General features: G+C 48.0%; 8 protein-coding genes across 8 annotated transcripts; 3 read left to right on the top strand and 5 right to left on the bottom strand.

Annotated features, from left to right (window-relative positions):
* Positions 1-680: 680 nt before the first annotated feature.
* On the bottom strand, positions 681-2,306 carry LOC128732231 (trafficking protein particle complex subunit 12). Its single transcript, XM_053825403.1, has 3 exons — positions 2,219-2,306; positions 1,185-2,136; positions 681-1,117 (listed from the first exon to the last, which is right to left on the bottom strand). The coding sequence occupies exons 1-3, from the start codon at positions 2,304-2,306 to the stop codon at positions 739-741; spliced, it is 1,419 nt and encodes a 472-aa protein (XP_053681378.1). The 3' UTR covers positions 681-738.
* A 417-nt stretch (positions 2,307-2,723) lies between these two features.
* Positions 2,724-4,754, top strand: LOC128731759 (elongin-C). Its single transcript, XM_053824898.1, has 3 exons — positions 2,724-2,830; positions 3,137-3,397; positions 3,727-4,754. The coding sequence occupies exons 2-3, from the start codon at positions 3,192-3,194 to the stop codon at positions 3,866-3,868; spliced, it is 348 nt and encodes a 115-aa protein (XP_053680873.1). The 5' UTR covers positions 2,724-2,830; positions 3,137-3,191; the 3' UTR covers positions 3,869-4,754.
* A 110-nt stretch (positions 4,755-4,864) lies between these two features.
* Positions 4,865-6,889, bottom strand: LOC128730138 (mini-chromosome maintenance complex-binding protein). Its single transcript, XM_053823171.1, has 3 exons — positions 5,649-6,889; positions 5,315-5,558; positions 4,865-5,239 (listed from the first exon to the last, which is right to left on the bottom strand). Exons 1-3 carry the CDS (start codon positions 6,887-6,889, stop codon positions 4,865-4,867), a joined length of 1,860 nt encoding a protein of 619 aa, XP_053679146.1.
* Positions 6,890-7,315: 426 nt separating this feature from the next.
* LOC128730139 (protein argonaute-2) lies at positions 7,316-12,233 on the bottom strand. The gene is made up of 7 exons (XM_053823172.1): positions 12,206-12,233; positions 10,879-11,480; positions 10,025-10,683; positions 9,852-9,957; positions 8,609-9,781; positions 7,770-8,521; positions 7,316-7,679 (listed from the first exon to the last, which is right to left on the bottom strand). The coding sequence occupies exons 1-7, from the start codon at positions 12,231-12,233 to the stop codon at positions 7,586-7,588; spliced, it is 3,414 nt and encodes a 1,137-aa protein (XP_053679147.1). The 3' UTR covers positions 7,316-7,585.
* Positions 12,234-12,577: 344 nt separating this feature from the next.
* On the bottom strand, positions 12,578-14,351 carry LOC128731758 (2-(3-amino-3-carboxypropyl)histidine synthase subunit 1). Its single transcript, XM_053824897.1, has 2 exons — positions 13,214-14,351; positions 12,578-13,075 (listed from the first exon to the last, which is right to left on the bottom strand). Exons 1-2 carry the CDS (start codon positions 14,258-14,260, stop codon positions 12,719-12,721), a joined length of 1,404 nt encoding a protein of 467 aa, XP_053680872.1. The 5' UTR covers positions 14,261-14,351; the 3' UTR covers positions 12,578-12,718.
* A 913-nt stretch (positions 14,352-15,264) lies between these two features.
* On the top strand, positions 15,265-16,777 carry LOC128720858 (protein hold'em). The gene is made up of 2 exons (XM_053814558.1): positions 15,265-16,177; positions 16,251-16,777. Exons 1-2 carry the CDS (start codon positions 15,265-15,267, stop codon positions 16,775-16,777), a joined length of 1,440 nt encoding a protein of 479 aa, XP_053670533.1.
* A 395-nt stretch (positions 16,778-17,172) lies between these two features.
* Positions 17,173-19,266, bottom strand: LOC128730140 (dynein axonemal intermediate chain 2). The gene is made up of 5 exons (XM_053823173.1): positions 18,193-19,266; positions 17,699-18,112; positions 17,491-17,620; positions 17,315-17,398; positions 17,173-17,243 (listed from the first exon to the last, which is right to left on the bottom strand). The coding sequence occupies exons 1-5, from the start codon at positions 19,264-19,266 to the stop codon at positions 17,173-17,175; spliced, it is 1,773 nt and encodes a 590-aa protein (XP_053679148.1).
* A 788-nt stretch (positions 19,267-20,054) lies between these two features.
* LOC128731180 (dynein intermediate chain 3, ciliary-like) lies at positions 20,055-22,568 on the top strand. Its single transcript, XM_053824282.1, has 3 exons — positions 20,055-20,441; positions 21,070-21,319; positions 21,382-22,568. Exons 1-3 carry the CDS (start codon positions 20,055-20,057, stop codon positions 22,566-22,568), a joined length of 1,824 nt encoding a protein of 607 aa, XP_053680257.1.
* The last annotated feature ends 470 nt before the right edge of the window (positions 22,569-23,038 follow it).

Here is a 23,038-nt window from a genome sequence, read left to right on the forward strand (position 1 = left end):
TTTGTAAAAATACGGTATTCTCTGAACATGTGGATGCCCATTTAACATGAACTTGGCTGGTACCATTCAAATGAGTTATATCTTCTAACGAACCCATCATAGTCTGGCAAGTATAGGCAGCTCTACAACTCCGTTTGAATTCACCTGTTAAACTTGTTTGTAAAAATACGGTATTCTCTGAACATGTGGATGCCCATTTAACATGAACTTGGCTGGTACCATTCAAATGAGTTATATCTTCTAACGAACCCATCATAGTCTGGCAAGTATAGGCAGCTCTACAACTCCGTTTGAATTCATCTGTTAAACTTGTTTGCAAAAATGCAGTATTCTCTGAACATGTGGATGCCCATTTAACAAGAACTTGGTTGGTACCATTCAAATGAGTTATATCTTCTGACGAACCCGTCAGAGCCTGGCAAGTATAGGCAGCTTTACAACTCACAGAGCTGTTTATTTGGCATATCTTTATAAGATTTTCTGCAATTTTATACATATGGTTGTAGAACCTCGAGGCGGTTTGAATTGACTGCAGTTTAAATACTAAGCTTAGATATGTGATGTGATGCATGTTGCCGTTCTATATGACGAGAACGTCACAGAATAGGAATTGCATGGGAGAGCCAAAACAAGATTGCAAAAAGCAGTTTTTTTATCGGATGAACAACGAAAATAGTGTCTTTATTCGCTCACTTTGAATCTACTTAATTAGGAGCGTAATGTTACCCTTTATGCTTTCTAAACGGTTGTCTGAAGTTTGAGACAAACGTCCAAACCCACGGTAAGATCGGCGCGATGTCGGTTAACCAGCTTTAATAGGTTGATTTTCTTCTCCTTTGCGTTGTTCGATTCCAGCTCGTACAACGTCGAAAGATTCACCAGCAGGGATTCATTCAAACACGGCTTAGCGTTCCGCTGAATTGCTCCCTCGTATAGCTTGATGGCTTCCTTCAGCTTACCAGAGTACAACAGGCACACGCCCATGTTGTTGTACAGCATCGTATTGGCAGGGGCGTCATTTGACGCTTTTTGGAACAGATCAAATGCACTCTGAAAGTCGTTCTGCGCTACAGCTAGAAGACCACGGTCAATAAGATCAGCGACCTCCGAGGTATTACTGCTAAGAAAAAAAAATTATTTAAGGATCACTAATGTACTTTGCAGGGAGCTAAACCGATGCCTACGCTTCTTTGAGACGACGGGCTTCTGAAAATTTCTTTTCTGCCCCGAACATATCGCCACACTGCAGCCGGATCCGACCCCATGCGGACAAGAGGTGACGTTTATCTGTAGTCGGTGCAGCGATGACGAGTCGATCCAGCAACTGTTCGACAAGGTTAAAATCTTTTACTGCTAGCGCGCAGTTTACGACGGAATGCAAAATTCGTGTTTCCCGAGCAGACCAAAAAGCATGGGCTTCCTTTGCGTGCGGAACGGACGCCCGGCCGAAGTAGGATTGTATTTGATTTACGACGGCCAGCAGCTCGGTCAGTCGGTCAAGGGCTAGTCGGGGAGCCCCGAGATAGACGGGCAGTTCAGCGAGCAGCAACCGGAATGAGAATGGAGCCATCGATCCCTTCCGATCGCTATGCATGTCGGGGTGATAAAACTCGTAAAACACGTCAGGATTCGCCAGTGACTCGAACGGTTCTGCTTCCACTCGGGCAATTTCGTATTGGCCCAGCTTCACGAGCAATGCCAGGCGCGTGAACCAAAGCTGCAGGGAATGCGGGCTGTGCTTTACTGGATGCCCGGCGTGACCGAAACCTTGCTGTTTGATCGTCAGCAGCCGGGCGGTTAGATTCACAGCGGATCGGAAACAACCACGTTCGATCAGTTCACGCAGGCCTCGCTCGTCCTGGGTCACGTTGTCCGGGAGAAGAAGTTTGCGTTGTTGCGCCTCATTCGAATCGACCAGCAAACCAACGGCGTCTTGCACTGGATCAGTAAGATCTGTGGCAACACTCACCCCGGGCATTGTTAATTTAGTGGGTGGAACACCGGGGATCGTCTTTGGCGGTTCCCACAGGTCGCGCACGCTATCGGGAATGTTTGGTTGCGGCGAGTTGTTCGCCAAATAGTCGTACGATAGGTACGCATCCGATACCGATCCACTGGCTGTTTGCGACCGAACACCTGCAATGGAAGTAATCGATACGGAATGCACCACTTTGTAAACCTTAGAAATGGTACCGGTCTGTTATTGTTAACACCCTACCTTCCCCGGCAGTCAAACTGTCGAAACAGCTGGGAGGATCGTTGGCAAAATATTTGCTTATACTTGGTTCCGCAGTGCTGTTCGCCATTGTTCCATCAATTTAAGTTTCTAGTTGTTTTTCGTCGATCGGGTGATGAAAAACATTTAGCTGAACATTTTGTTTATTGCTTCGTCACAATCAGCTTGTTATTTTGACGTTTACCGCAAAAACAGGGTGTTTCGAAATAGAGAACATTGCGAGTAAGTAATTCATACAATTTAAAAACGCGTTTGAACTCACCAAAATTTAACCAACTGCTTGTTTTATCACCCCTCTAATTAAAGTTCCATTATTGTTAGTTGAAACAAAGCTTTAAATTATCTCCCAACATGGTAAAATGGAATGAAAATAATGACTTTTCAATCAGATACAGTGGCACGAAAATGTCATTTTATTTACGTCAAACCAAAACAACACTGACAGTGGCCGTTCTTACTCTCGTCCCCCTTCACATAGCCCTTACCCGGCGACCTTTCGTGCGTGCAAAAGCGAGGTACTTATTGCCAGATTCTGAAAAGTGGTGTTGATATTGTAGAATTCTAATTCTACCTCCAATCCAGCATCGCCAGCAGGTAGGCTATATTGTGGAGCATTGTCAAACTACGAAATTGTTTCGTTGCCTGCTGTTGTAATACTTTAGTACGTTAGCGCGCGTCGAGAAAACAACCTTGCACTCGAAATTGTAAAGTCATCATTCGGCGATCGTACGTATATCCTCCGCCGACAAGTGGAGGTCTCTGCCAACAATCGCCTCCGAATGTTTATTGTGCTAGAAGTGCACAAAATAGTCCCCGCACAAACGCTCTTCAGTTACCACGGTGTCTGTGGCGGTGAAGGTATGAATCATTGCACTAACCTTGGCGTATCTTTCACCCCAGACAGAACACGTCGCGCCTGCTTCCTGCACGCACTAGAACAACAGTACCGTAAACAATGGAGGAGCGCACCGGAACGGAACGAATCTATGGCGGCTGTGAAGGGCCGGACGCCATGTACGTTAAGCTCATCTCATCCGACGGACACGAGTTCATCGTAAAGCGAGAGCATGCCCTAACCTCCGGCACGATCAAGGCTATGCTGTCCGGACCGGGCCAGTTCGCTGAGAATGAAGCCAACGAAGTGAACTTTAGAGAAATACCGTAAGTATCCAACGAATCAAGTGCCTTCGCCGATGTTATAAAAGCAGGCGTGCCAAAGGCGCACAGGAATTATATAATTAAATGCTCCTACGTGCGTCGATTGCTCACCGGGATTTACTAAACGCGCTAACTGATAAAGCTGCTTGGGTCGCACATATGTTACTGCAACCTTTGCACCGCGCCATCGCGCGGAGCTACGGTAGAGATTATTAATGGGTGCGCTCATACGCAGATGGTTGCTTAAATGCGCTAGCTTTCACGCCTCTATCCCCTGTGAACGCATTTAATCACTCTCCTTCCTTCACGTTCTTTTCTCCTCCCCTACCCAGCTCGCACGTTCTCGAGAAGGTGTGCATGTACTTTACCTACAAGGTGCGATATACCAACAGCTCGACTGAAATACCGGAATTCCCCATCGCACCGGAGATCGCCCTGGAGCTTCTAATGGCCGCCAATTTCCTCGACTGCTAGGAGCTAGAGTTACGGTTTAGTTTGGCTACCATTTGTCTAAGGTAAAACAATGTTTCCGACTACGAAGTAACACACCCAGTTGCGCCTGTTCTGGGACCTAAAACTATCGCTGAGACGATGCCTAGCAAAACCCGTACGCAGGAGAACAGATGGTTCAGTGAAAGATAGATGCAGGATGCGGAGTGCGAAGTGTGTTTTTTGATTGCAAACAAGGGCGTTCTTTTCCGTAAACGCTTGATTGTAATCCATAGCGTCTCTAGCCTTAGCTTTTAGCTATCCCCCTTGTTACCAGGTTCTGATGATGTTCTTCATGAGACTCGGTGCAACTTTCTCTCCACTTCCTCTTACTTTGGTTCCGTCAGCGTGGCAGCTTCGCTAATGTGTACATCCTGTTTCATACAAATGTGGCCGTTTTCATTCAAACATTTTCACATCGCTCCGATGGCGCAAGACAGGGTTATCGATTGGTTGGATTGGTATGTTACGATGGGTCCATGAGGTGGGATTTGGCTACCTCTTGGCAGCATCAGCCAGATTGAAATAAAACCACACCAAAACGCTCGGTTGCCAGGTTCGAATTTAACTGGTGGCGGTATTTAAGCTACTCTAGATCCAATGAATGAATTAAACTCACGATAATATCATTACCAAGTGGAGTTAGATCATATGAGTCCGCCATCCTCGCGAACCGAACGACAAATTTAACGCATAGTGTGGGAGGGGGGAAATGTCCTTTTTTCACTTTTTCACCCAAGAAGCAATAGACAAGGACGGAAAATCACAACCATACGTAGTAAGGTGCGAGCGGCATTTTTGTTTCCATTTTATATTATGTTAGTTTGTTTCCCCATTAAACATTACGAATAAAAAAGACGAAAATTTGGTAAAGGAAGCGTGCGCGTGTGTCGTCTGTAATTGGTGGTTGCGTTACGAATGGATACGGTAAAAAAACGTTAGAAATAAGTTATGTCCCGTCGTCATGACGGTCTGCCCCTTCTAGATTTCGCTTTTACGCTTCACAAACATCTCCAACCGATTGTGGCGCTCTTTTTCGAGTTCCTTCGCTCGCTCCCAGTGTTCGCGTAAGAGGACCTTCTGACCGCGGCTTACACCGATGAGCCGTGCCAGCACAAACAGCGCATGGAGATCATCCATCGTGACGGCATTGTCTGCGGAACGCATGCGCACGAAATCGTCCTGCACGAGCGTTGGATCGAGTGTTTTCATGTCGAATTTTCGCAGCCTGGCGGTCGTCAGAAAACGGCGCATTTCATCCAGTTTCGGTGTGATGTAGTGCCGACCTGCTTTAATCGTCTCGTCGATCAGCTGAATCGCATCCAGATCCGGTATGATTGGCAGGTTGCAATTACTCTGTGATGAAAGGAGCAATCGTTTAAGCGTTAATAATTCCCACCTGATCAGTAAAAACAATCCCTCATATCCTACCGGCAGCATGCTCCTTCCTTCGCTTAGTACCAGCACCGGTACGTCGCTGTTGAAGTCGAGCTGATAGAACTGGAAGTTGTACTTCAGCCGTTGGTTCTTGATAAGGTGGGCAACGTGCTGAACGGCTTCCACGCCGGCTGATTCAAGTTTCCCGGCCTGCAGCCGTGTTTCGTCCAACACGAGGTGAGTGTGGGGAGCTAGCTGCAGCAGCCCGCTCGTCAGTTTGTTCGTCACATAATCTTTCCTGTAAGTCGTTACGAGTTCAACAGTTTAATGTCTTAATATCCCGAGTTAAATACCCGTCTGCACGATGTACGTCAAGCTTCCAACTTACTTGGGTACAAACTGCATCGTGTTCATGTTCTCCAGCGTCATCGCAAAGTAGTGACTTGCCGGCAAAAGTAGCTCCAGCAGCTCGTACAACGAGTGCGTGTATCTTGGCAACACCTCGGTCGGAATGTTGCTGAGATTAAGAGAGAACTGACCCCTCGATTCGACCTCATCCCGTATGTAAACCGACGACACGAGGTGACACAGAAGATATTCGGCCGCCACGCGATCCCCGAACAGACATTGGGTAAACAGGTTGTGCAGGTCCTTGTACGTCGCCTCGGTAACGCCCTGTTGTTCGGCTTCCAGTCCGTCCGCTTCCAGCAAAAGCGGGTTACAGTGCGATAGCTTGCGCATGCTAAGGGCGTGTAGCCGTGGAATCAACGAGGGTGGCGGATGGGTTGCTTGGTGCTCGGTAACATCGTCGACAAACTCATCCATACCGGTGCTATCGCCACTTCCGTCAAGGGCCGGATCAACCGACAAGAAACCGACCACTTCTATGACGGTGTTTAGCGTCCAATCGTCGTAGTTGTTGTACAGCTTTACTAAGCACGCCTTACCAGGACGCTCGGTGATGGGAGAATTGAGCAGATAATCGGCCGAAAGGACAGTCACACCATTCGCCGTAGTTGACGCCTGGGGTGCGCTGGTGGCCATCCTCTTAAATTCATTCTTTGCGGTCACTGGTGATGCTGCTGCCGTCGTTAAATCATCGATTGTTGCTGAAGTCGCTTCTTCCACTTCCATCTCATCTTCGTGTGAACGCTTCAAGACTACACGCTGCTCTTCATTGGCGGGTTCAGTGGAAACGATCGTTGACCCTACACCGTTCTGTTGCTTTTCGTACTCCAGCGCCCATTCGTTCTGCCCTGGAATGCTGACGACAAACATCGATCGGCGCTCCCCAAACGTGTTGTCTGCGTTGCAACCACTGTCCACTAGTTCCTTTGCTTCATTGTAGACAAGTATGTCCCGATATTTGCCGTTCTGTTGGCGCAAGACCGTTTGGTTCGATTTGCAGCGTACAGTGTACCGCTCGAGGTAGCACTCTGGATCTTGCATATCCTGTAACATGCCCCGAAATCGCACCAGCCTACCGTCTGGCAGGTGAGCAAGCTCAGTACAGTTCAGCAGCGGGATCGACGACCATACCGAGTTCTCCGACAACCGTTCCAAACACATCGATTCATTCTCCATAAAATACTCAGGAGTCCATGCTTCACAGCTACGTTCGACCTCCATAGTACCAAGTTAGCTTTGTTTAACACTGTTTACCACTTTTAATTGTTCTACCGATAGCCCAAGAAGAATCAAACTCGTAACTTGTTTGTACGAAACAATCGAATGCAAAAATTTGCGCCAATTTCACTCTTCACGGTTGCTATAGTTCGCATGCTGCTTACAGTGACAGATGATTGCCCACGATATATACAAGCTACCGTCTTAACCACAATGAAACGTTAGATTCAATTTCTCAAGCCGAAATTCTACCATTACTATTCCTCAGCTATATTCAAATATTCCATTTTAACAAGCATGCAACGATTTACATCCTTGTCGTATGACTTTGTTGATTGAAAGACCAAATTTTCGGAATTTATGACAAACCGCTGATCTTTTTTATCAACGCCGAGGCGAAGCTTAAATCTATTTATTCAATGATCCATTAGTATAGCTTTACACAATTATTAGCTTGTAAAAATCCATTCTCTAAATGTGAAAATATACAGCCGTAAAATAAGTGATTAAATGTGTTGAATATCGATGTGGGAAACAAAAGGCAAATAAAATATAATGCATCGCCTTATTAGTTTCCCGTAAAAGATCTACGTCACAGCTTGTTGGCTAAACGAAGGTTATAGTTGAAAAGTGATAATATAAATGTAAATGTGAGTAACTAACTGTATTAAATGTCGATATGGGAAATATAAAAGTTGCTTAAACGAAGAACATAGGGTTGTTCTCGTTGACGGCAGGAATAATTTGAATATCACGGTACGCGTTTTCCAAGTTTTGCATATTAATCCGGCGGCTGGAAAAGAAACCAGAAAAAAGTTAATTATTTATCGAATGTTAATCGAAAAAAAGCAAACGTGATTGCTGAGCATAAGTGGATACATACTCCTTGATGTACACCCGACCGCGGTAAGCTGCCAGGTGCGCGTAATAGGTTGGTGCCGGGTAGGACACAGATCTGTTGCAACGCGCAAACATGTGGCACAAGTTATACGTCAAGGCTTGCAGTTGGTCTGGGTTGCAATTCGAGTCATCGAACAACACGACGTACTTGGTCGGTTTAGCGACGCCCTGGACGGCGGCATGGCTCACTAGATAAAACTCGTACCGATCGGGAGTTGTAATCTCACGATCAACGATCGTACCTGGCGGCACATTGTTGTTTCTACCTTCCGTCGGGCAGCTTTGGGTCGGGAAGAAGCGAGTGTGGTGCCGCTTTTGCACGACGATGAACGTGACCGCTGGCTTGTAGTTCGGTTTTACGCGTGCAATGGCGGCCCGCAGGGCTTGCAGCTCGATCGTGAGGATCTCCGCGAATTGCCCATCTGATACGCCATCCCGGTAGTACATCACGCGTTCTGGTAGGACCTTATTGTGCTGTTCGTACAGCCGTAGCTGGTGATAGACAACGTTTTCCAAGTCACGTATCATTTCATCCCGTGCCCCTTGCAGACGCACGCAACAATTGTACCGGAACCCGTTGAGATCGTACATGGCAGCTACACCAACCACGCTAGGTGTGTCGTCGTTGAGCGGATGTGTAACGTCGGCCCCGATGTACATCACTTTTCCTCTTGCCAACGGCGGTGTCATGGCATCTGGAATGCGATGATTCGATCCGTTTGTTTTGGCATTTATCTAAAGTTAGAAACAAAATTACCACATTAATCTCAAAAGAACACAGTGACAGCGCTTCGAGTTCGAGGCGCCATTCAAATCATGTACCTTTAGCATAATGTTGTTCAGGGTGCTACCATCGGTGCCCTTTTTGGCCACCGTCATGCCCTTCACGCACTGCGTTAAAAGCCCGATACGCTCACTGGCAAGTTCAGCTTTTTGTTTCACCTTCGCATACATATCCCCGCGACTCGGCAGCACGACAATCGTTATTGCTGGTTTGTCTTTCTTTATGTTCTCCATCAGCACTCCAAGATCAGGCATACGATTGCGATTGTCATTGCGCACAATAACGTACGTACTTTGCATGCTGAACGGTTCCATCTGCACATTGCACCGCTTTGCTTGCTGGAACAGCATGTTGCCGAACGTCTGCACTGTCGATTCGTTTGTGTACTGATCTAGGTTCAGGATACGCCATCGCATCGGTTGATTTGTCGCCGCCGGACTGGGAATTAGGAAGCTTTTGTTTTCACCCCGCCAAACACCGCGCATCGGTTTGATTTGGTCGTTGTTGGCGTACTCAAGCGAAGGTGCATCGATGATACGGGCCGGCACCTTCTCGAACTCGTTACCGACCGCGATGCCGAAGTTCTTCAGAGTCGGGCAATTATTGTAGTTAATCTGCCCGGACAGTTTCATGATTTTATCTTTGCGCACCTGCGTGTTGGTGGCTGCATGACGAATGATCTCTCGTGTACACTCCTCGGGATGTTGTTTATTCAGTGCCTGTCCAAAAGGCACCGAGCAGAACTCCATTGGTACATACACGGATCGCACGCTGCTACCTACGTGCAGGACGTTTAAATGTGGAAAGCGCAGCGGGCGGTTCAAACGCTTGGCAAAATATTCGGCAACCGAGAGTCGCGTTCCGTCGTCAAGTTTAAACATTTGCTGATTTGCTGGATCCTTCAACCCGTTACAACGCATCCGTTTTTCGACACCGGACGGGCTCTTATAGATCACATCCATACCCTTTATGTAACTTTGTAGCTCCATCAACAGGTACTGGTTAATGTTGTCCAAGTTGCCGCGGTTGAAGCTAGCGACCAACTTCAACAGGTCGCCTCCGGATGGAAAGGCTTTGTGGGACACGTCCACGTTTAGATATGGCCGCGAACCAAGCACGGCCGACTGAAACAAACCGAACCACAGCTCATGACCCTTGCCTAGGTCTATTTGATTTTGTGGGTGCGGTACCATATAGACGCTGCGTTTGAACTAAACAAAAAAGTTTATAAAGTACATTGTTTTTCCGACAGTAAAAATGTGCAAAAATCCACACACTTACCCGCACAAAGTTGGGATTGTTTTCGTAAGCACAACGAAGTACCACATCCAAACACTGGATGGCGGCCATTGGCTTCGACAAGTTGGTGTCATTCGAGGTCATGTAACTACAAAAGGAACAAATAAAATCATGAGAGGATTCTCTATCGCTTATTACGAGAGGATTTAGCTTACGTTTTCAATGTCCCCAAATCAACCTGCGCTGCTTGCTTGACCTGTACGGTATACTCTTTCGCTTTACCACCGTCGTTCGGTTGATAAGTTAGCTTTTCCTTCTTATCGGTAAGCAGCTTTGATGTGTACGCATTCTTCTGCCCATCAAACGCAATCGGAACGCCTGGATAATGTTCCTTACAAAACTGCGCAAACACCGGCCGGAAGAACTTCTTAGGGCGGTCCGGGTCAATCGCTACGTCATAGTGATACGCAGTTCCAATTAGCTTGTCGACTAGCAGCCGGAAGAAGTTTGCTTCCACCGTTACCGGTTTACCGCGCGTGCCATGCGCTCCACGACGAGACAACACCGGCATCAGATCTTTGCGACTGACTTTTTCTTTTGTCACGCGAATGTTTTCAATATTCTCTGTGATTCCCTTAAGGCTGCCATCAGAATGCGATGATGATGTGGAGGCTACGGACACATCACGGTGAACCGAATTACCTCCAGGTGTGTTTTGTTTTTGTGGTTGCTGCTGTTTTTGTTGTTGTTGGGGCTGCTGCTGTTTTTGTTGTTGTTGGGGCTGCTGCTGTTTTTGTTGTTGTTGGGGCTGCTGCTGTTTTTGTTGTTGTTGGGGCTGCTGCTGTTGTGGTTGCTTTTGGGGTTGTTGCTGTTGGGACTGTTGCTGTTGGGACTGTTGCTGTTGGGGCTGCTGCAGTGGCTGTTGTGGGGGTGGTTGCTGCCATTGCTGTCCTTGCTGCTGGAAACCTTGCTGTTGAGGTCTCGACCACTGCTGTCCTTGCTGCTGGAAACCTTGCTGTTGAGGTCTCGGCCACTGTGTGTTTTGTTTTTGTGGTTGCTGCTGTTTTTGTTGTTGTTGGGGCTGCTGCTGTTTTTGTTGTTGTTGGGGCTGCTGCAGTTTTTTTTGTTGTTGGGGCTGCTGCTGTTTTTGTTGTTGTTGGGGCTGCTGCAGTTTTTTTTGTTGTTGGGGCTGCTGCTGTTTTTGTTGTTGTTGGGGTTGCTGCTGTTTTTGTTGTTGTTGGGGCTGCTGCTGTTGTGGTTGCTTTTGGGGTTGTTGTTGTTCGGACTGTTGCTGTTGGGGCTGCTGCAGTGGCTGTTGTGGGGGTTGTTGCTGCCATTGCTGTGGCAATTGCGGAGGTGGTTGCTGCCATTGCTGTCCTTGCTGCTGGAAACCTTGCTGTTGAGGTCTCGGCCACTGCTGTCCTTGCTGTTGAGGTTTCGGCCACTGCTGTCCTTGTTGAGGCGGTTGTTGGAAACTCTGCTGAGGTTTGGGTTGCTGCTGGGAGCTTTGCTGGGAGCCCTGTTGTGGTTTGTGTTGCTCCTGGGAGGATTCCTTGGGTTTGGGTTGCTGCTGGGAGGTTTGCTGGGGTTTTGGTTGCTGCTGGGAGGTTTGTTGGGTTTGCTGATGCTGCTGGCTTACTTGCGGAGCTGCCTCCTGGCCTTCAGTGGACCCTATGTAAAACATTAAAATCGCAATGGATGGTTTAGAAAACTCAACAGACAAATAATATAGTTTTAAAAATTTTTGAGTGATCCTCGAGCAGTTCTCGCCCATTCTTACATGAATTTATGAATTATGCGATCCTTCGACAAAAAGGTTGAACGGAGCCCCATAAAAGAAGAAACTCCAATTAGTGAAAAAAGTTGCAACAATTTTTCAGATCTCTAGCCAAGTAGACAAGGGTTGTGCTCTATTTTGATTATCTCTGAGCCTTACATGAAATCGTGAGTCACACACTTTTAAACGAAAGTGAATTGTTATTTCGTGGACAATCTATGCAAATGAATCGCTATAAATTTTAGCAAGATGGATCTTAGACAAAAAGAAGTCCAAGGCCAAAGCCTAGAATGAGAGGATACACGAAATTATGCGAAGTTACTGGTGAAATGATACGTGTGTATCCAGCCAAGGAACAAAAAAGATGATGCAATTTTATGCATTCAACAATGCCAACAATGCACTTTAAAAAGTTTTTTATACGTATTCGGGATGAATTTGCCATAGTTATGGTAATTTGTTAATTGTAATACCGTGATACTAAAGAAGCATATTTTAATCTAACAATTCAATAAAATGATGCAATTTAGCTAACTGAGATGCAAGTACACAAGAAATAAGCAACTCTGATCGAGTGTCGAATCTATGGAAAGAAATTAGGACAAAACTACGAACTCACCCGACTTCTTTCCTTTCTTTTTCCCCATGGCGTACAAAAACTGATTTAACTAGGTAAGGTAGATTTTCCAAATTGTCCACAAATTTATTAAAATGCTGCGTAAAAACACTTCCGATCACTCTGGAAAAAAGTTTCTAATGAAAAATGATGACATTTGCCGAGGTAAGGGAGCTAAAGCTATTCCAACCTTCGAATACCAAGGTGAATACATACATTTCTATTCAAAATATAAACAAAATCGATTTTCCGCTTGAAAATTCATAAATAGGTTTTATATTTTATATTGAAATGATACACGAATGTAACACCGTGTGGTATACTACTAGAAACAACTTCAAGATTGTTCGTTATACGACGTCAGCTGTTGTTTCAGTTAAATATGACCTTTATTTACACATTCTTAATTGTACACGAGCTTACGTGTAGTATGGTTGGGGCAGTTTCTGTATTATTTAAGACTTCGAAACTCATATTTTATGTGTTTCGCATTTGGTGCGTATCGTTCAACAAGTTTCATTCTTCTCCATCGTCCAGCAGTTTTCCATTCGGTTGGCCCTCGTTCGGAGCAGACTTGCCATCCACTTTATCCTTTTCTTCCTTGCACCGCCCACAGCATCCTCCGTTCGAGTTTTCGCAGATATCTAGCTTCTTGAAGTTAGGCGTCCATTCGCCGAGGCTGGCATTAGCGTAGAAATCCATCGGATACACCACTTCCAGACTGGGAGGGGATTTAGGTTCTTGCTCCGGTGTTGCGGTACATTCTGGTATTTTCCACTCGGCGTCTCCCAGCACGACTGACAGCTCATAGGGCGTTAGCAACGGCTTCGGGAATGCCGTTCCCCAATCGATAGAGAGCCTGGGACACGCCACCTGCAGAAGAAACAAAGCCACCATCTTTTGGTTATCATCGCACGTGAATCTACCTACTGATTGCTGAGCATTTTCGGGGGTTTACGTGCCATCGTAAGCGGGTGATAATACAGGTATTGGTCCCACGGATTTACGTACCTGTACGAAGGCATCGATGGTGTCCATGTGGGCGAGTTTGGAGGGAAAGATCTCCGATAGCAGAATGATTATCGATTCCCGGCCGTGATACTTCAGTCGTTTTTGGAGATGCTCCAGCACCTTGGTGGAGCCCTGACGCCCGAGCGTGCCCAGTATGAGGCCAAAGCGTTTCGCGTTCCGACTGCTGTCGATCGCCTGCTTCCGGTTGCGTCGCATTGTGTCGTGATCGTACAGCTCGCGTGTGAACTTTTTCTCGTATGGATCGTACTTGTACGCTTCTAGTGCCGGGTTCGATATCATGGCTGCTTCAAGATGGAATCGCCCGTCGCCGAGGTATATAAGCGTGCGGCCATTATCACCTTCTCCCGCCAAACGTGGCGCCGTGCAGCCCAGTATCTCACCTGGGCTGAGCGGTTTCGACTGTGGAATCTCGACATCGTAGTTAGCCTCCCGTAGCTCCTTTGCGGCCGCATGTAGCGTCGCCACGAACTGTATCGTGCTCACAAACGCCAGCTTACGCTCGCGTGGGAAATTCAGCTTAACGCTCTGCACAAAGTGCAACGTGTCGATCTTGATGTCTACGAACACATACAGCACCTTGATGCCCGTGGTTTGGTCGATCGGAATTAGGCAGCTGTGGCCATAGTGCACCAGCAGGTCCGCCCCGAGCGCTTTGGCTGTGAAATCGTCCACGCAGCAAGCTCCGTAGGTTACGTCCCCCATGACGATCGTGTCCGCCTCCGTGAACCGCTCGATAATGTCGCTGATGACGAGCGAATACATCAGCAAGCCCTCCGGCATCTGGAGCGCGACCCGCTTCGCCTTCGTTTCCCGTACGCGCCAGACGGTTTTATGGATCTCGAAATTGTAGTTCGCTGGCAAAGCCGCAATTGCTTCGTTTAGCTCGGCATCCTTCAGCAGAGTGACGGGAATTTTGTTGATAACCCGCGATGCTCCCTTAAACACCTTGCGGGCAGGTTTTGCCTTCACTATCTTCGTATCCGTCGCCAACGGTGCTAGCTGGTGCTCCACTTCGGCTGCTGCCATGGTGACGCCTGGTAACGATCCTGATACGAACGGCTCTTTGTACTGCACAGATACAAGCCAGACAACCCTTGAAGGGGTGGTTTGCTCTCGTCTCGTCGTCTAAATATCTCCACCCCAAAAATGCCAACAGGTCGTGCAGGGTCAGCTGTAAAGGATCGATTCGATCAAGCACTATTTTTTCACCTGCCAATTGCAAATCGCCACTACACGCGTGCCGATCAACCGTTCACTTTCGACTGCCACGGTCCGTGCAACTTCAACCCCCAAATCGAGGTTGATGAAGGGTACAGATTATTCGAACCACCCTCTCGAGTGTTGTTGTTTTCTCGCACACCTTAACGATTCAGCGATTTCTGCTTGTTTACCTTTCGCTCTCGCACTTAGCGCTGCATCCGGGCGGTGGGGTAGAAATGCATCCCATGGAGATTACGTGACTTTCGGCACACGAGCAATGGTGGTCGAAAAACCTAAACAAATCACTGTCATAATCGGATGACGTTTCACAGGGACTCGTGGATAGTTAAAACAAAATTCACAAGAATAACTCATCCAAGCGAATTTATTCTACGACAATCGCTTCTGTTTCTTAATTCATTTTTTTCGCGAGAATAAATTCTAAAATGCATAAACCATCCATTGTATTACCCACAGAAATTAGTCACGTGGCACAGAACAAATACGACGATTTTGGCGCGTCACTGTAAATATTTCATCGAGTTCATCCAAAATCGACGTATTTTTGAATACATTCTCCATCGGCGGGTACAACCAGTAAAACGAGTTGGTGTTTCTTACGAACTACGTTTAGAGCAATTTTATATGTATTTTAGAATGCTCCGAAATTTCGTTACCGTGGTACACATACCAATGAGAATGGCTCTTCGGGATAGTTGGTTTCGGATACCATCCAAGCAGGCCATGTGGTCCAATCTCCCTTCGTATTTTTCTCTTTATTACAGTGTTTGGCTGTGTCCATCAAAGGTGCACTTAAACGGTTGAAAACGATGTCATCATCCAAGGTTTTTACCGTCAAAAAGATCGCTCAACTTTGCGAAGAATCCTACAATTTAGTTTTAGTAGCCGTTGTCATAGCCAAGAGTGATGCACGGTTCTTCAGCGGCCTACCAAGCGGTCGTGGCCACACCGAAGCAGATTCAAACAATATGAACAGAAGCTCCACTGTACGCGGAGTGCTCACACTCACATTACGGGACACGGAAACCGACACGATAAACTGCACCATCTGGGGTTCCGAATCTACCATATTGCGCTACAACGACTTGTGCGATGTGGGTGACGTCGTAGACGTGCATCAACCAAACGTGTCCTTGCCGATGTTCGGTCGTTGTGAGCAATACTCCCCGACAGTGTCATCGCCGTATTGCCTTACGATCAACGAAAGGACACTGGGTAGTCAGATCACCCGCCACGAGGGCTCTCAGTTGCACTCCTTGAAGGGATTGCTAAACGTCCCGATGATACAACAGCGGGAAACAATCCCACTGGCGGACATTGTGGCGAGTGGTTCGGTATGCCTAGGGGAAATGATGAACGTGCTCGTCGTAGTACGGGCAGTGCGCCCCGTCAGACAGGTTCGCGTTGCCAGAAGCAACGAAATCAAGTCCTTTCGCGAGGTGGTCGTAATGGACCACAGCCACGCCGGTGTATTGATTAAGTTTTGGTCCGATAGCTTCATCAAATGGGCGGAACGGTGGACTCCGCTGGCAACGGTGTTGCTGATCGTTAACGCGCGAGTCGAGCTTAACCGTTATCATAAAACAATCAACTTGGCGATGGGACCCAAAACTATCATTACCCAAGATCCTAAACTTCCGCAGCTGGACCAGCTACTGCAGCAATCTAAAAGCACACAGGACATCGACGGGGCCTGCTCGCTAACATCGGGTCCAATCGATCGTTGAGTATTCAATATATAGCTCCTAATTCTTGCACTTCTTTTAAAGATTAACCCTTTTTTTGATTACTTTAGCCGCTTCTATCAACACCGTTATGACCGTGCAGCAAATTCTGAACCGTACCACGAAAGATATGATACATGGAGACGACCATTTTACTGCGCTTTGTTACGCTATCATCACGCGTTTGGACCTTGACGGTATGTCGCGAATAGTTAGTAAACGTTGCGCGCATTGCCGAGCGCTTTTGTACGAGCCCGGGCTAACTTGCCCGAAAAACTGCCGTGCCGACGGAGCGGAAGATAAACTGGAGTCATTTTTTAACATCTCCGTTGACCTAACGGACCACACTGGAACGCTTAGTGGTTGCCGCTTGGTTGCAGAGGTGGCCGAACACGTGCTACGGTGCAACGTGGCTACCTTTATGAGCAAAAGCGATGCTCAGAAAACGCAATTGAAATGGAGCCTGCTGCTTGAACGATGCGCTGTGCGGCTGATTGTTAAACGCCCTACTGCTGTACGATTTCAGAATCTATTCTCAATCGTAGCCTGCGTTCCAGCGGATCCGGCAGAGCTGGAAGCAAAACTAAAGGTGTACTAGCGTAGTTTCTCGTGAATAGATGTATCATTGTCTTTGTAGTCGCCTTGGACTATCTACGTATACTTGTTTTTAAGCCATCCAGATGGCGTTCAAAAGCTGTATTTAGTTAATAGATTACTAATCAAATAAATCTTATCACAAAAAGCAACTAACGGTGTACAAAATTGGTCCGATATTGCGTTCCCTTTCTGTAATACGTTGATAGTATCTGTTGCTCGCGATTTGTCGTATATTAAGGCGCACCGAGATCTAATCTAAGGCGTACCGAGATGTACTATGAGAAATCTAACATTCGTGGCGTGTAACTTCGTCTACTTGAAGGGTATGACTGTATGTAAACGGTGGCATCCTGTCTAGGGTACCAATAATTTTGTCACCACTCACTAGGTGTCTCATTAGTTATTTTCACCATCAGATTCGTGGTTGTCCGGTTTGTATGGCTTGCGAATCTTCTTTGGGTCATACTCTAGTGGAAGACCGAAAACGTAAGAAAACGAGAGACAAATGATTTACAGATGCGACAGCCGATCCACCTACCTTCCTCGTATTCTTCCGGATTGCGGGATTTACGCTCCTTATCAAGCATCTGCAAGTACTCCTGCTCGGCAGCTTCACAGGCGGCTAGACATGAAGTAAAAGTTTTTCCCCAAAATTCATTAAAAACAAGGCTTGAAAGGAACCTACACCACACCCAGCGAAACCCGAAAACTCACAGCGACACTGGAACAGCTTGGGCTTGTCTTCCGTATGCTCATCCTGACGGTTTAAGGTTCGCACCTTCAGCTTCATCTCGCGCGATTTAGCTTCCAGTATCTTTTCGCGACGGTTTTCGCGCTCCAGCATCTGCAAGCGAAAGCAAATTTCGAATGAAGCTCAAACTACTATATCCTTAAGCGACATTGGAGGCGGTTTCCTGCGTACCGCAGTGAGTAGAGGTTTGTCGTTGCGAATCGAGGTCATATTTTCAGACATTTCTATCAGGAATGTTGCGCCCTTCACGCTGCCCGTACCGACCAGCCGGCCGGACTCATGCGCCCGCAGACATTTCAGGCTTTCATCGCACACCTTTATGCTGAGCGTTGGTTCGCTGTGCTGTTGCAGCAAATCCCACGCGTCCAGCACACCGTCAACACGGCTGACAAAGAACAACGAGTACCGGGTTGGGCTCCAGGCACCATCCGTCAGCATCACGTCGTGATTCTTTGTCCAAACGATGGAACTCTCCCGACAATCCTCCGACCAAATGCGCGCAATCCAATCCCCAATAGTGAGGAAGTTCTTCACGAATGCTGGGTTGCGCGTCAGGGCATAGATAGGACCCGTATGGCATTGCATCTGTGGTGTAAAAAGAAAGAAAAAAACCAATAGATCATCTATTACCCCCCAACTGTTGGCGTTCTAGTGCACATGCTTACCCTGAAAACGATCTTCTCCTGGGGTGATTTCCCTTTTCTGTTGCAGGAAAACAGCATACCCTGTTCCGTGCCGCACATGAACCGCGTTGGAATGGAGGTTTCATACTCAAGGCAACTAACACCATACGAGCGCGAGAGATCCTGTTCGTCCGCCTTGATCGGGTCCATCAACAGCGTATCGATCGGTTGCGCGAGCTTACGCGTGTCCCACCACATAACCTGACTGTCGGATGAACCAGAGAAAAATTCCGTACCACTCTTTGAGTTGATCCACAGCGCCGAGTTGACCGGAGCACGATGGGAATGCTCCCGTTCGCTGATCATCACCGGTTCTTGCTCGTTGCGCGTGTCCCATGCCGCAACCTGCCCATTATACATGCCACACACCAGCGTCGTCGGGTCTTTCTGATTGTACTCGAGGCAGATCATCGAGCTGGCAGGTTTAAAGCGCAACAGTGGTGCATTCGGATTCTCCACCTCCCAGATGTACGAGCAGACCGCTTTTCCGAGCACCTCGCCAAAGTTCATGTTGCAGTGTGAGACTGCAATCTTGGTACCGCCATCCGGTGACCAAGATAAGTGCGTTACCGGTTGCTTGTAGATGCTCGGATCACGGTACACGTTCAACGTTCGGGAACTACTCCGCTCGACCAGCGGTGCCGGATCCAGATCATCAAAGTACTTCTCGTATATGTTGACCGCGTTGTTCTGGAAGATGCAGTGTTCCATCGGCTTGGTCAGTGCCATCAGCTGGCTGATGTAGTTCTCGTCCTTTTCCACCTTTCGCCGATAGCGCACCGTCTGCTCCGGATCGAGATAGTTGACGTCCTTCGGCCAGCCACCCTCCGAGTGCAGGATGCCATGGTGCTCGTACTCGGCACTTTCAGTGTTCGCCTCACTGATCGCCATCTGGCGACTGTACTGCGTCCCAACCGACACAGGATCACGCAGGATGTACTCCCGGAAGAGCTCATGGTTGGCGGGTTCGGAAAATTCGACCTTGTTTTTGTCGGAAAACAAGCACTGCTTACCAAACTCGCGGCGCTCTTTCTGGTATACGTACTGTATGTCCATTTCAAATAGGTTGCTTTAGGTGTATCGTACGCTCCCTTTTTGGATGAATCAAGTGGTCTCGAAATGCTAAAATTTCTAGGACAATGCGCTACACTCTGGAAGGTGGAATCCAAGTCGGGAGCAATTTTTCTACGGCCGTCAAGGTTGTTTACTGCGATGGGGGCAAAAGTAAGGCAGTTGTTAGGACACCTACGGGCAGCTACTACGGAAGGTCGCTAGGCAACGTTTCCATAGTAATAGCGTTTCATCAGCAAGCGTTTCTAGCCTGATCACGTGTGGTGAACTCGCATGCTTGGTTCTTCTTCCGGTGGCGTTTTTTCACATTTTTACTTCGGTTCTCCAGCTGCAGCTCATGGAATACTTTCAATGCCTCAAAAGCCTGCCCGGAAGAGGAGTTTTTTTTTTATGACCTTGGTTTAATTATACTTCGCAGCACCGGTTGAACGCTGCCTCACTGGCACATCGCAGCAGGTTCGAAAACATTATCGATCAAACACGCTGCGAAACGCTTGACGCTTTGAAGGGAGCTTTTCTCCTTCCAACACGAGGTCCGCGAGGACTGCTTTGCGATCCCATTTGCCAGACGGTATCGTGCAGGGTTTGCAACCGGCGGGAAAGTTCAAGTGTTTCCGTCTAACACGTGCGCGCCCCCCACGTGCGTTACTTGCGTGGTGTAACCGCAAAAGGAAACGTTGTGGCGCGTTGGTTGACATATCGTCCGGGTTGTTAGTACCTGTTGCATTTTCGCATTCAAGGAAGTACCGCGTCGGTGCATCACACGCCTCAAGATGAAGGTGGACACGAACGTTAGCACCAGCCAGATGGAGCAAAACTGGACACGCTACATGGTGATGTGCGACCGGAAGGACATCCGCCAACCGGTCAGCTTTCAGGAGGAGAACGAAGTCCAGGCGACTCTCGTGGGCAATAAGACGCTCGCGAAGCAGTACGAAGTACAAAACCCAGTCGAAAGGGGCACCCAGAGCACGAGATGGATACTCAACACGCCCGTCTGGACGGTGCACAACCGGCTAGTGCATACCGGCATCACGCACGTTGAGGGCGGCTGGCCCAAGGAAATTGACCTGTGGCGTGACGAGGAGCTAATGACGCGCTATCGCCGGAAGCAGGAGAAAAGTGAAGCCTACGTGCAGCAGATGCGCGGCCTAACCAGGGTAGGTAGGTAGCGTTTTTAAGTGCAAAGTTGCTTCGTAACAAACGCGAAGCGTCCCACTTCTGAGTTCTCGTTGCACACTGCGAAACGGGCCAACACCTTGATTGCAGTTACAGTTTGGACGCTCCCGTTCCTTTCAACCTACAGCTGTCTGTGGCCGACACGCGATTCCAAATTTTTGGCAGCCGAGTGAAAAAGCCTTTTTTCAATTGGTTGTTATCCTTACGGAATGCTTGGCGCGAAGGTTTCAACTCGTCAGTAGTGTCGAAAAAGAAATCGATAGCGAAAAATAACGAAATTTTACCGCACGACGCCGGTACTCAAGCTCGGCTTCTTTCCTTTCCGAGTGAAAATATCGTGCCAAAGAGTCCACCGGACATGATAAAGTTCAAATTAAGTGCCAATCAATGCATAACACTGCACTCGGTGTTGTTACTGAAGAAGAGAAAGTTGGTTCATTTGTTTCTAACCTTCAAATGGCGTCCAGTGGCCATTTCAAGGGTACCATTCAAACTATATATGCTTGAAATTAATTTGAAAAAATGATTTCCTTCTTGATGAAAGGTGTATAGAATACCTCGCCATTGAACACGCTCAGGAAACTAATTTCGCTTGATCATCTCCCACAGACGATCGACCATGCGATTACGCAGAACAATGCATGCAACATCTACCAGAACTACTTTGAGGACATCGAGCAGCACGAACTAATCGAGCAGTTTACGTCGAAAACGGTGCACGTGTACAAGGACTACCTGGAGGAGAAGCGTTCCTGCACGTACATCTGCTGGTCAGAGGAAGGAAACCATTTTGCCTCGGCACACTGCAACATTGGCCAGCGCCGGGGTGCCGTTACCGATTGCTACATTTGGGACATTGGTAAGCAGCAATGCAGGTGATACACAGCAGCAAAGATCTAAGCGTTGTTCTCTTCCATGCAGAGCATCCGAATAGTCCACTACAGAAACTGATCCCGCCGTACCAGACGCGCTGCCTGGAATACAACTTTAAGGATCCGACACAAATGGCTGGTGGGCTGTTCTCGGGACAGGTTGCAATTTGGGACATACGTGCCTCGAGCACGCCGGTGGAAACGACCCAGCGGGAGGCAAGCCACAACGACGTGGTCACGCGTGTCCTGTGGACCAGCTCGAAGACGACGAACGAGTTCCTGTCCGGTTCGACGGACGGGCGCATCCTGTGGTGGGACTTGAGGAACCTTAACGAACCGTACGACTATCTTAACCTCGCCCCGAAGGACCTCCAGAATCGGGATGTGGATCCGAGCCACTGTTTCGGTGTGCGTGCGGTCGAATTTGAGTCCACTATGCCAAACAAGTACACGGTCGGTACGGAGAACGGGATGATCTACAGTTGTAGCCGTAAGTACAAAACGCCTGCGGACAAAATCCAGTCCACGATCAATGCCCACACCGGTCCGATCTATTCGGTTGAGCGGAATCCGCTGTTCATCAAGAACTACATCAGCGTCGGAGACTGGCAGACAAAGATCTGGACCGAGGACTGCAAGGATAACCCGATCGTGTGGACGAAGGAGTACGCCGTGCAGCTAACGTGCGGCATCTGGAGCCCGACCCGTTGCTCGCTGGTGTTCATTTGCCGGATGGACGGTGTAATGGATGCCTGGGACGTGATCCATCGGCTGGATGGGCCGGTACTGCGTTTGAAGCTCTCCGACGCACCACTTTGGTCCGTGCGGGTTCACAAGGCGGGTAAGCTGATCGCAAACGGCACCGACAACGGTGCCATCTACCTGACGGAGATCTCCGACAACCTGACGTTCAGCTCGGCCAACGACAAACCGGCGCTGTCCGGTATGCTGGAGCGCGAGATGCGCCGGCAGCGGTTGCTCGAGGCTAAGATCAAGGAGATCAAGCTCAAGGAGAAGGAACTCGAGCGGGAGCGCATGCGACGCCAGCTGCGCATGGAAAATGCCAACTCAATCGAGGAGGAGGAGAAGGACTTGGTCGCCGACGCGATGCACCAGTTCTGGACGAAAATCCACGGCCGCAAAAGTCTCAAGAACACTCTCAAGGGCATCCGGATGCGCGATACGGGCGTCACGCTGCTCGCCAAGGACAAGAAAGCCAAAAAGGAGAAACGCTAACCTTGTGGTTCGTTTCATAGACGTTTTACTTTTATTGTACGAAATTGTTTGAACATGCTTTCATGAAAACACAACTTAGCGGAAATACAAACGCTACCGTTAGGTGTGAAACAACCGGGCCGTGAGCCATCCGCCAATGATAGATACCTGTGCGGGAATGGCTAGACCGAGCGATAATTAACTGTAAGATTGCTTGTTTGTTTTAAACGGCTTCAATAATTGGTCATTAGTGTTGGAGTTAATCGTAATGCAATAATATGGCATCGTTTAAGTAACTTTGTAAGGATACAAAAAGTGGCGCGCTACGCCAAGACTAGTAGAGTATTTTAAATGAACGCACATTATAGCTGCCGCGTTTTGTTGATAATACACACAACAAACACACATACACACAATAAACGTTAGCTTTCTTTTGCGTCTATTTTGCCGTGCCTTGTTGCGCGCAGGATCAAGTAAAGATAGTACCATTC

This window comes from Anopheles nili, chromosome 2 (assembly GCF_943737925.1).
Source record: "Anopheles nili chromosome 2, idAnoNiliSN_F5_01, whole genome shotgun sequence".
NCBI lineage: Eukaryota > Metazoa > Arthropoda > Insecta > Diptera > Culicidae > Anopheles > Anopheles nili.

What these genes read in the sequence shown, in the direction of transcription:
- LOC128732231 (XM_053825403.1), bottom strand. Translation starts at nt 2,306, where the DNA reads ATGGCGAACAGCACTGCGGAACCAAGTATAAGCAAATATTTTGCCAAC. An exon ending in CAGTTTGACTGCCGGGGAAG is followed by an intron (nt 2,137 to 2,218) that starts GTAGGGTGTTAA and finishes CTTCCATTGCAG; the next exon opens with GTGTTCGGTCGCAAACAGCC. An exon ending in GCCCGTCGTCTCAAAGAAGC is followed by an intron (nt 1,118 to 1,184) that starts GTAGGCATCGGT and finishes TTTTCTTAGCAG; the next exon opens with TAATACCTCGGAGGTCGCTG.
- LOC128731759 (XM_053824898.1), top strand. Translation starts at nt 3,192, where the DNA reads ATGGAGGAGCGCACCGGAACGGAACGAATCTATGGCGGCTGTGAAGGG. An exon ending in GTGAACTTTAGAGAAATACC is followed by an intron (nt 3,398 to 3,726) that starts GTAAGTATCCAA and finishes TCCCCTACCCAG; the next exon opens with CTCGCACGTTCTCGAGAAGG.
- LOC128730138 (XM_053823171.1), bottom strand. Translation starts at nt 6,889, where the DNA reads ATGGAGGTCGAACGTAGCTGTGAAGCATGGACTCCTGAGTATTTTATG. An exon ending in ACGATGCAGTTTGTACCCAA is followed by an intron (nt 5,559 to 5,648) that starts GTAAGTTGGAAG and finishes AACGACTTACAG; the next exon opens with GAAAGATTATGTGACGAACA. An exon ending in AAGGAAGGAGCATGCTGCCG is followed by an intron (nt 5,240 to 5,314) that starts GTAGGATATGAG and finishes CTTTCATCACAG; the next exon opens with AGTAATTGCAACCTGCCAAT.
- LOC128730139 (XM_053823172.1), bottom strand. Translation starts at nt 12,233, where the DNA reads ATGGGGAAAAAGAAAGGAAAGAAGTCGG. An exon ending in AAAGAAAGGAAAGAAGTCGG is followed by an intron (nt 11,481 to 12,205) that starts GTGAGTTCGTAG and finishes TGTTTTACATAG; the next exon opens with GGTCCACTGAAGGCCAGGAG. An exon ending in ACAATCCCAACTTTGTGCGG is followed by an intron (nt 9,782 to 9,851) that starts GTAAGTGTGTGG and finishes TTTTTTGTTTAG; the next exon opens with TTCAAACGCAGCGTCTATAT.
- LOC128731758 (XM_053824897.1), bottom strand. Translation starts at nt 14,260, where the DNA reads ATGGCAGCAGCCGAAGTGGAGCACCAGCTAGCACCGTTGGCGACGGAT. An exon ending in CCATCGATGCCTTCGTACAG is followed by an intron (nt 13,076 to 13,213) that starts GTACGTAAATCC and finishes TTTCTTCTGCAG; the next exon opens with GTGGCGTGTCCCAGGCTCTC.
- LOC128720858 (XM_053814558.1), top strand. Translation starts at nt 15,265, where the DNA reads ATGTCATCATCCAAGGTTTTTACCGTCAAAAAGATCGCTCAACTTTGC. An exon ending in AACATCGGGTCCAATCGATC is followed by an intron (nt 16,178 to 16,250) that starts GTTGAGTATTCA and finishes TGATTACTTTAG; the next exon opens with CCGCTTCTATCAACACCGTT.
- LOC128730140 (XM_053823173.1), bottom strand. Translation starts at nt 19,266, where the DNA reads ATGGACATACAGTACGTATACCAGAAAGAGCGCCGCGAGTTTGGTAAG. An exon ending in CAAGCTGTTCCAGTGTCGCT is followed by an intron (nt 17,399 to 17,490) that starts GTGAGTTTTCGG and finishes CTTCATGTCTAG; the next exon opens with CCGCCTGTGAAGCTGCCGAG. An exon ending in TCCGGAAGAATACGAGGAAG is followed by an intron (nt 17,244 to 17,314) that starts GTAGGTGGATCG and finishes GTCTTCCACTAG; the next exon opens with AGTATGACCCAAAGAAGATT.
- LOC128731180 (XM_053824282.1), top strand. Translation starts at nt 20,055, where the DNA reads ATGAAGGTGGACACGAACGTTAGCACCAGCCAGATGGAGCAAAACTGG. An exon ending in AGATGCGCGGCCTAACCAGG is followed by an intron (nt 20,442 to 21,069) that starts GTAGGTAGGTAG and finishes CATCTCCCACAG; the next exon opens with ACGATCGACCATGCGATTAC. An exon ending in TTGCTACATTTGGGACATTG is followed by an intron (nt 21,320 to 21,381) that starts GTAAGCAGCAAT and finishes TCTTCCATGCAG; the next exon opens with AGCATCCGAATAGTCCACTA.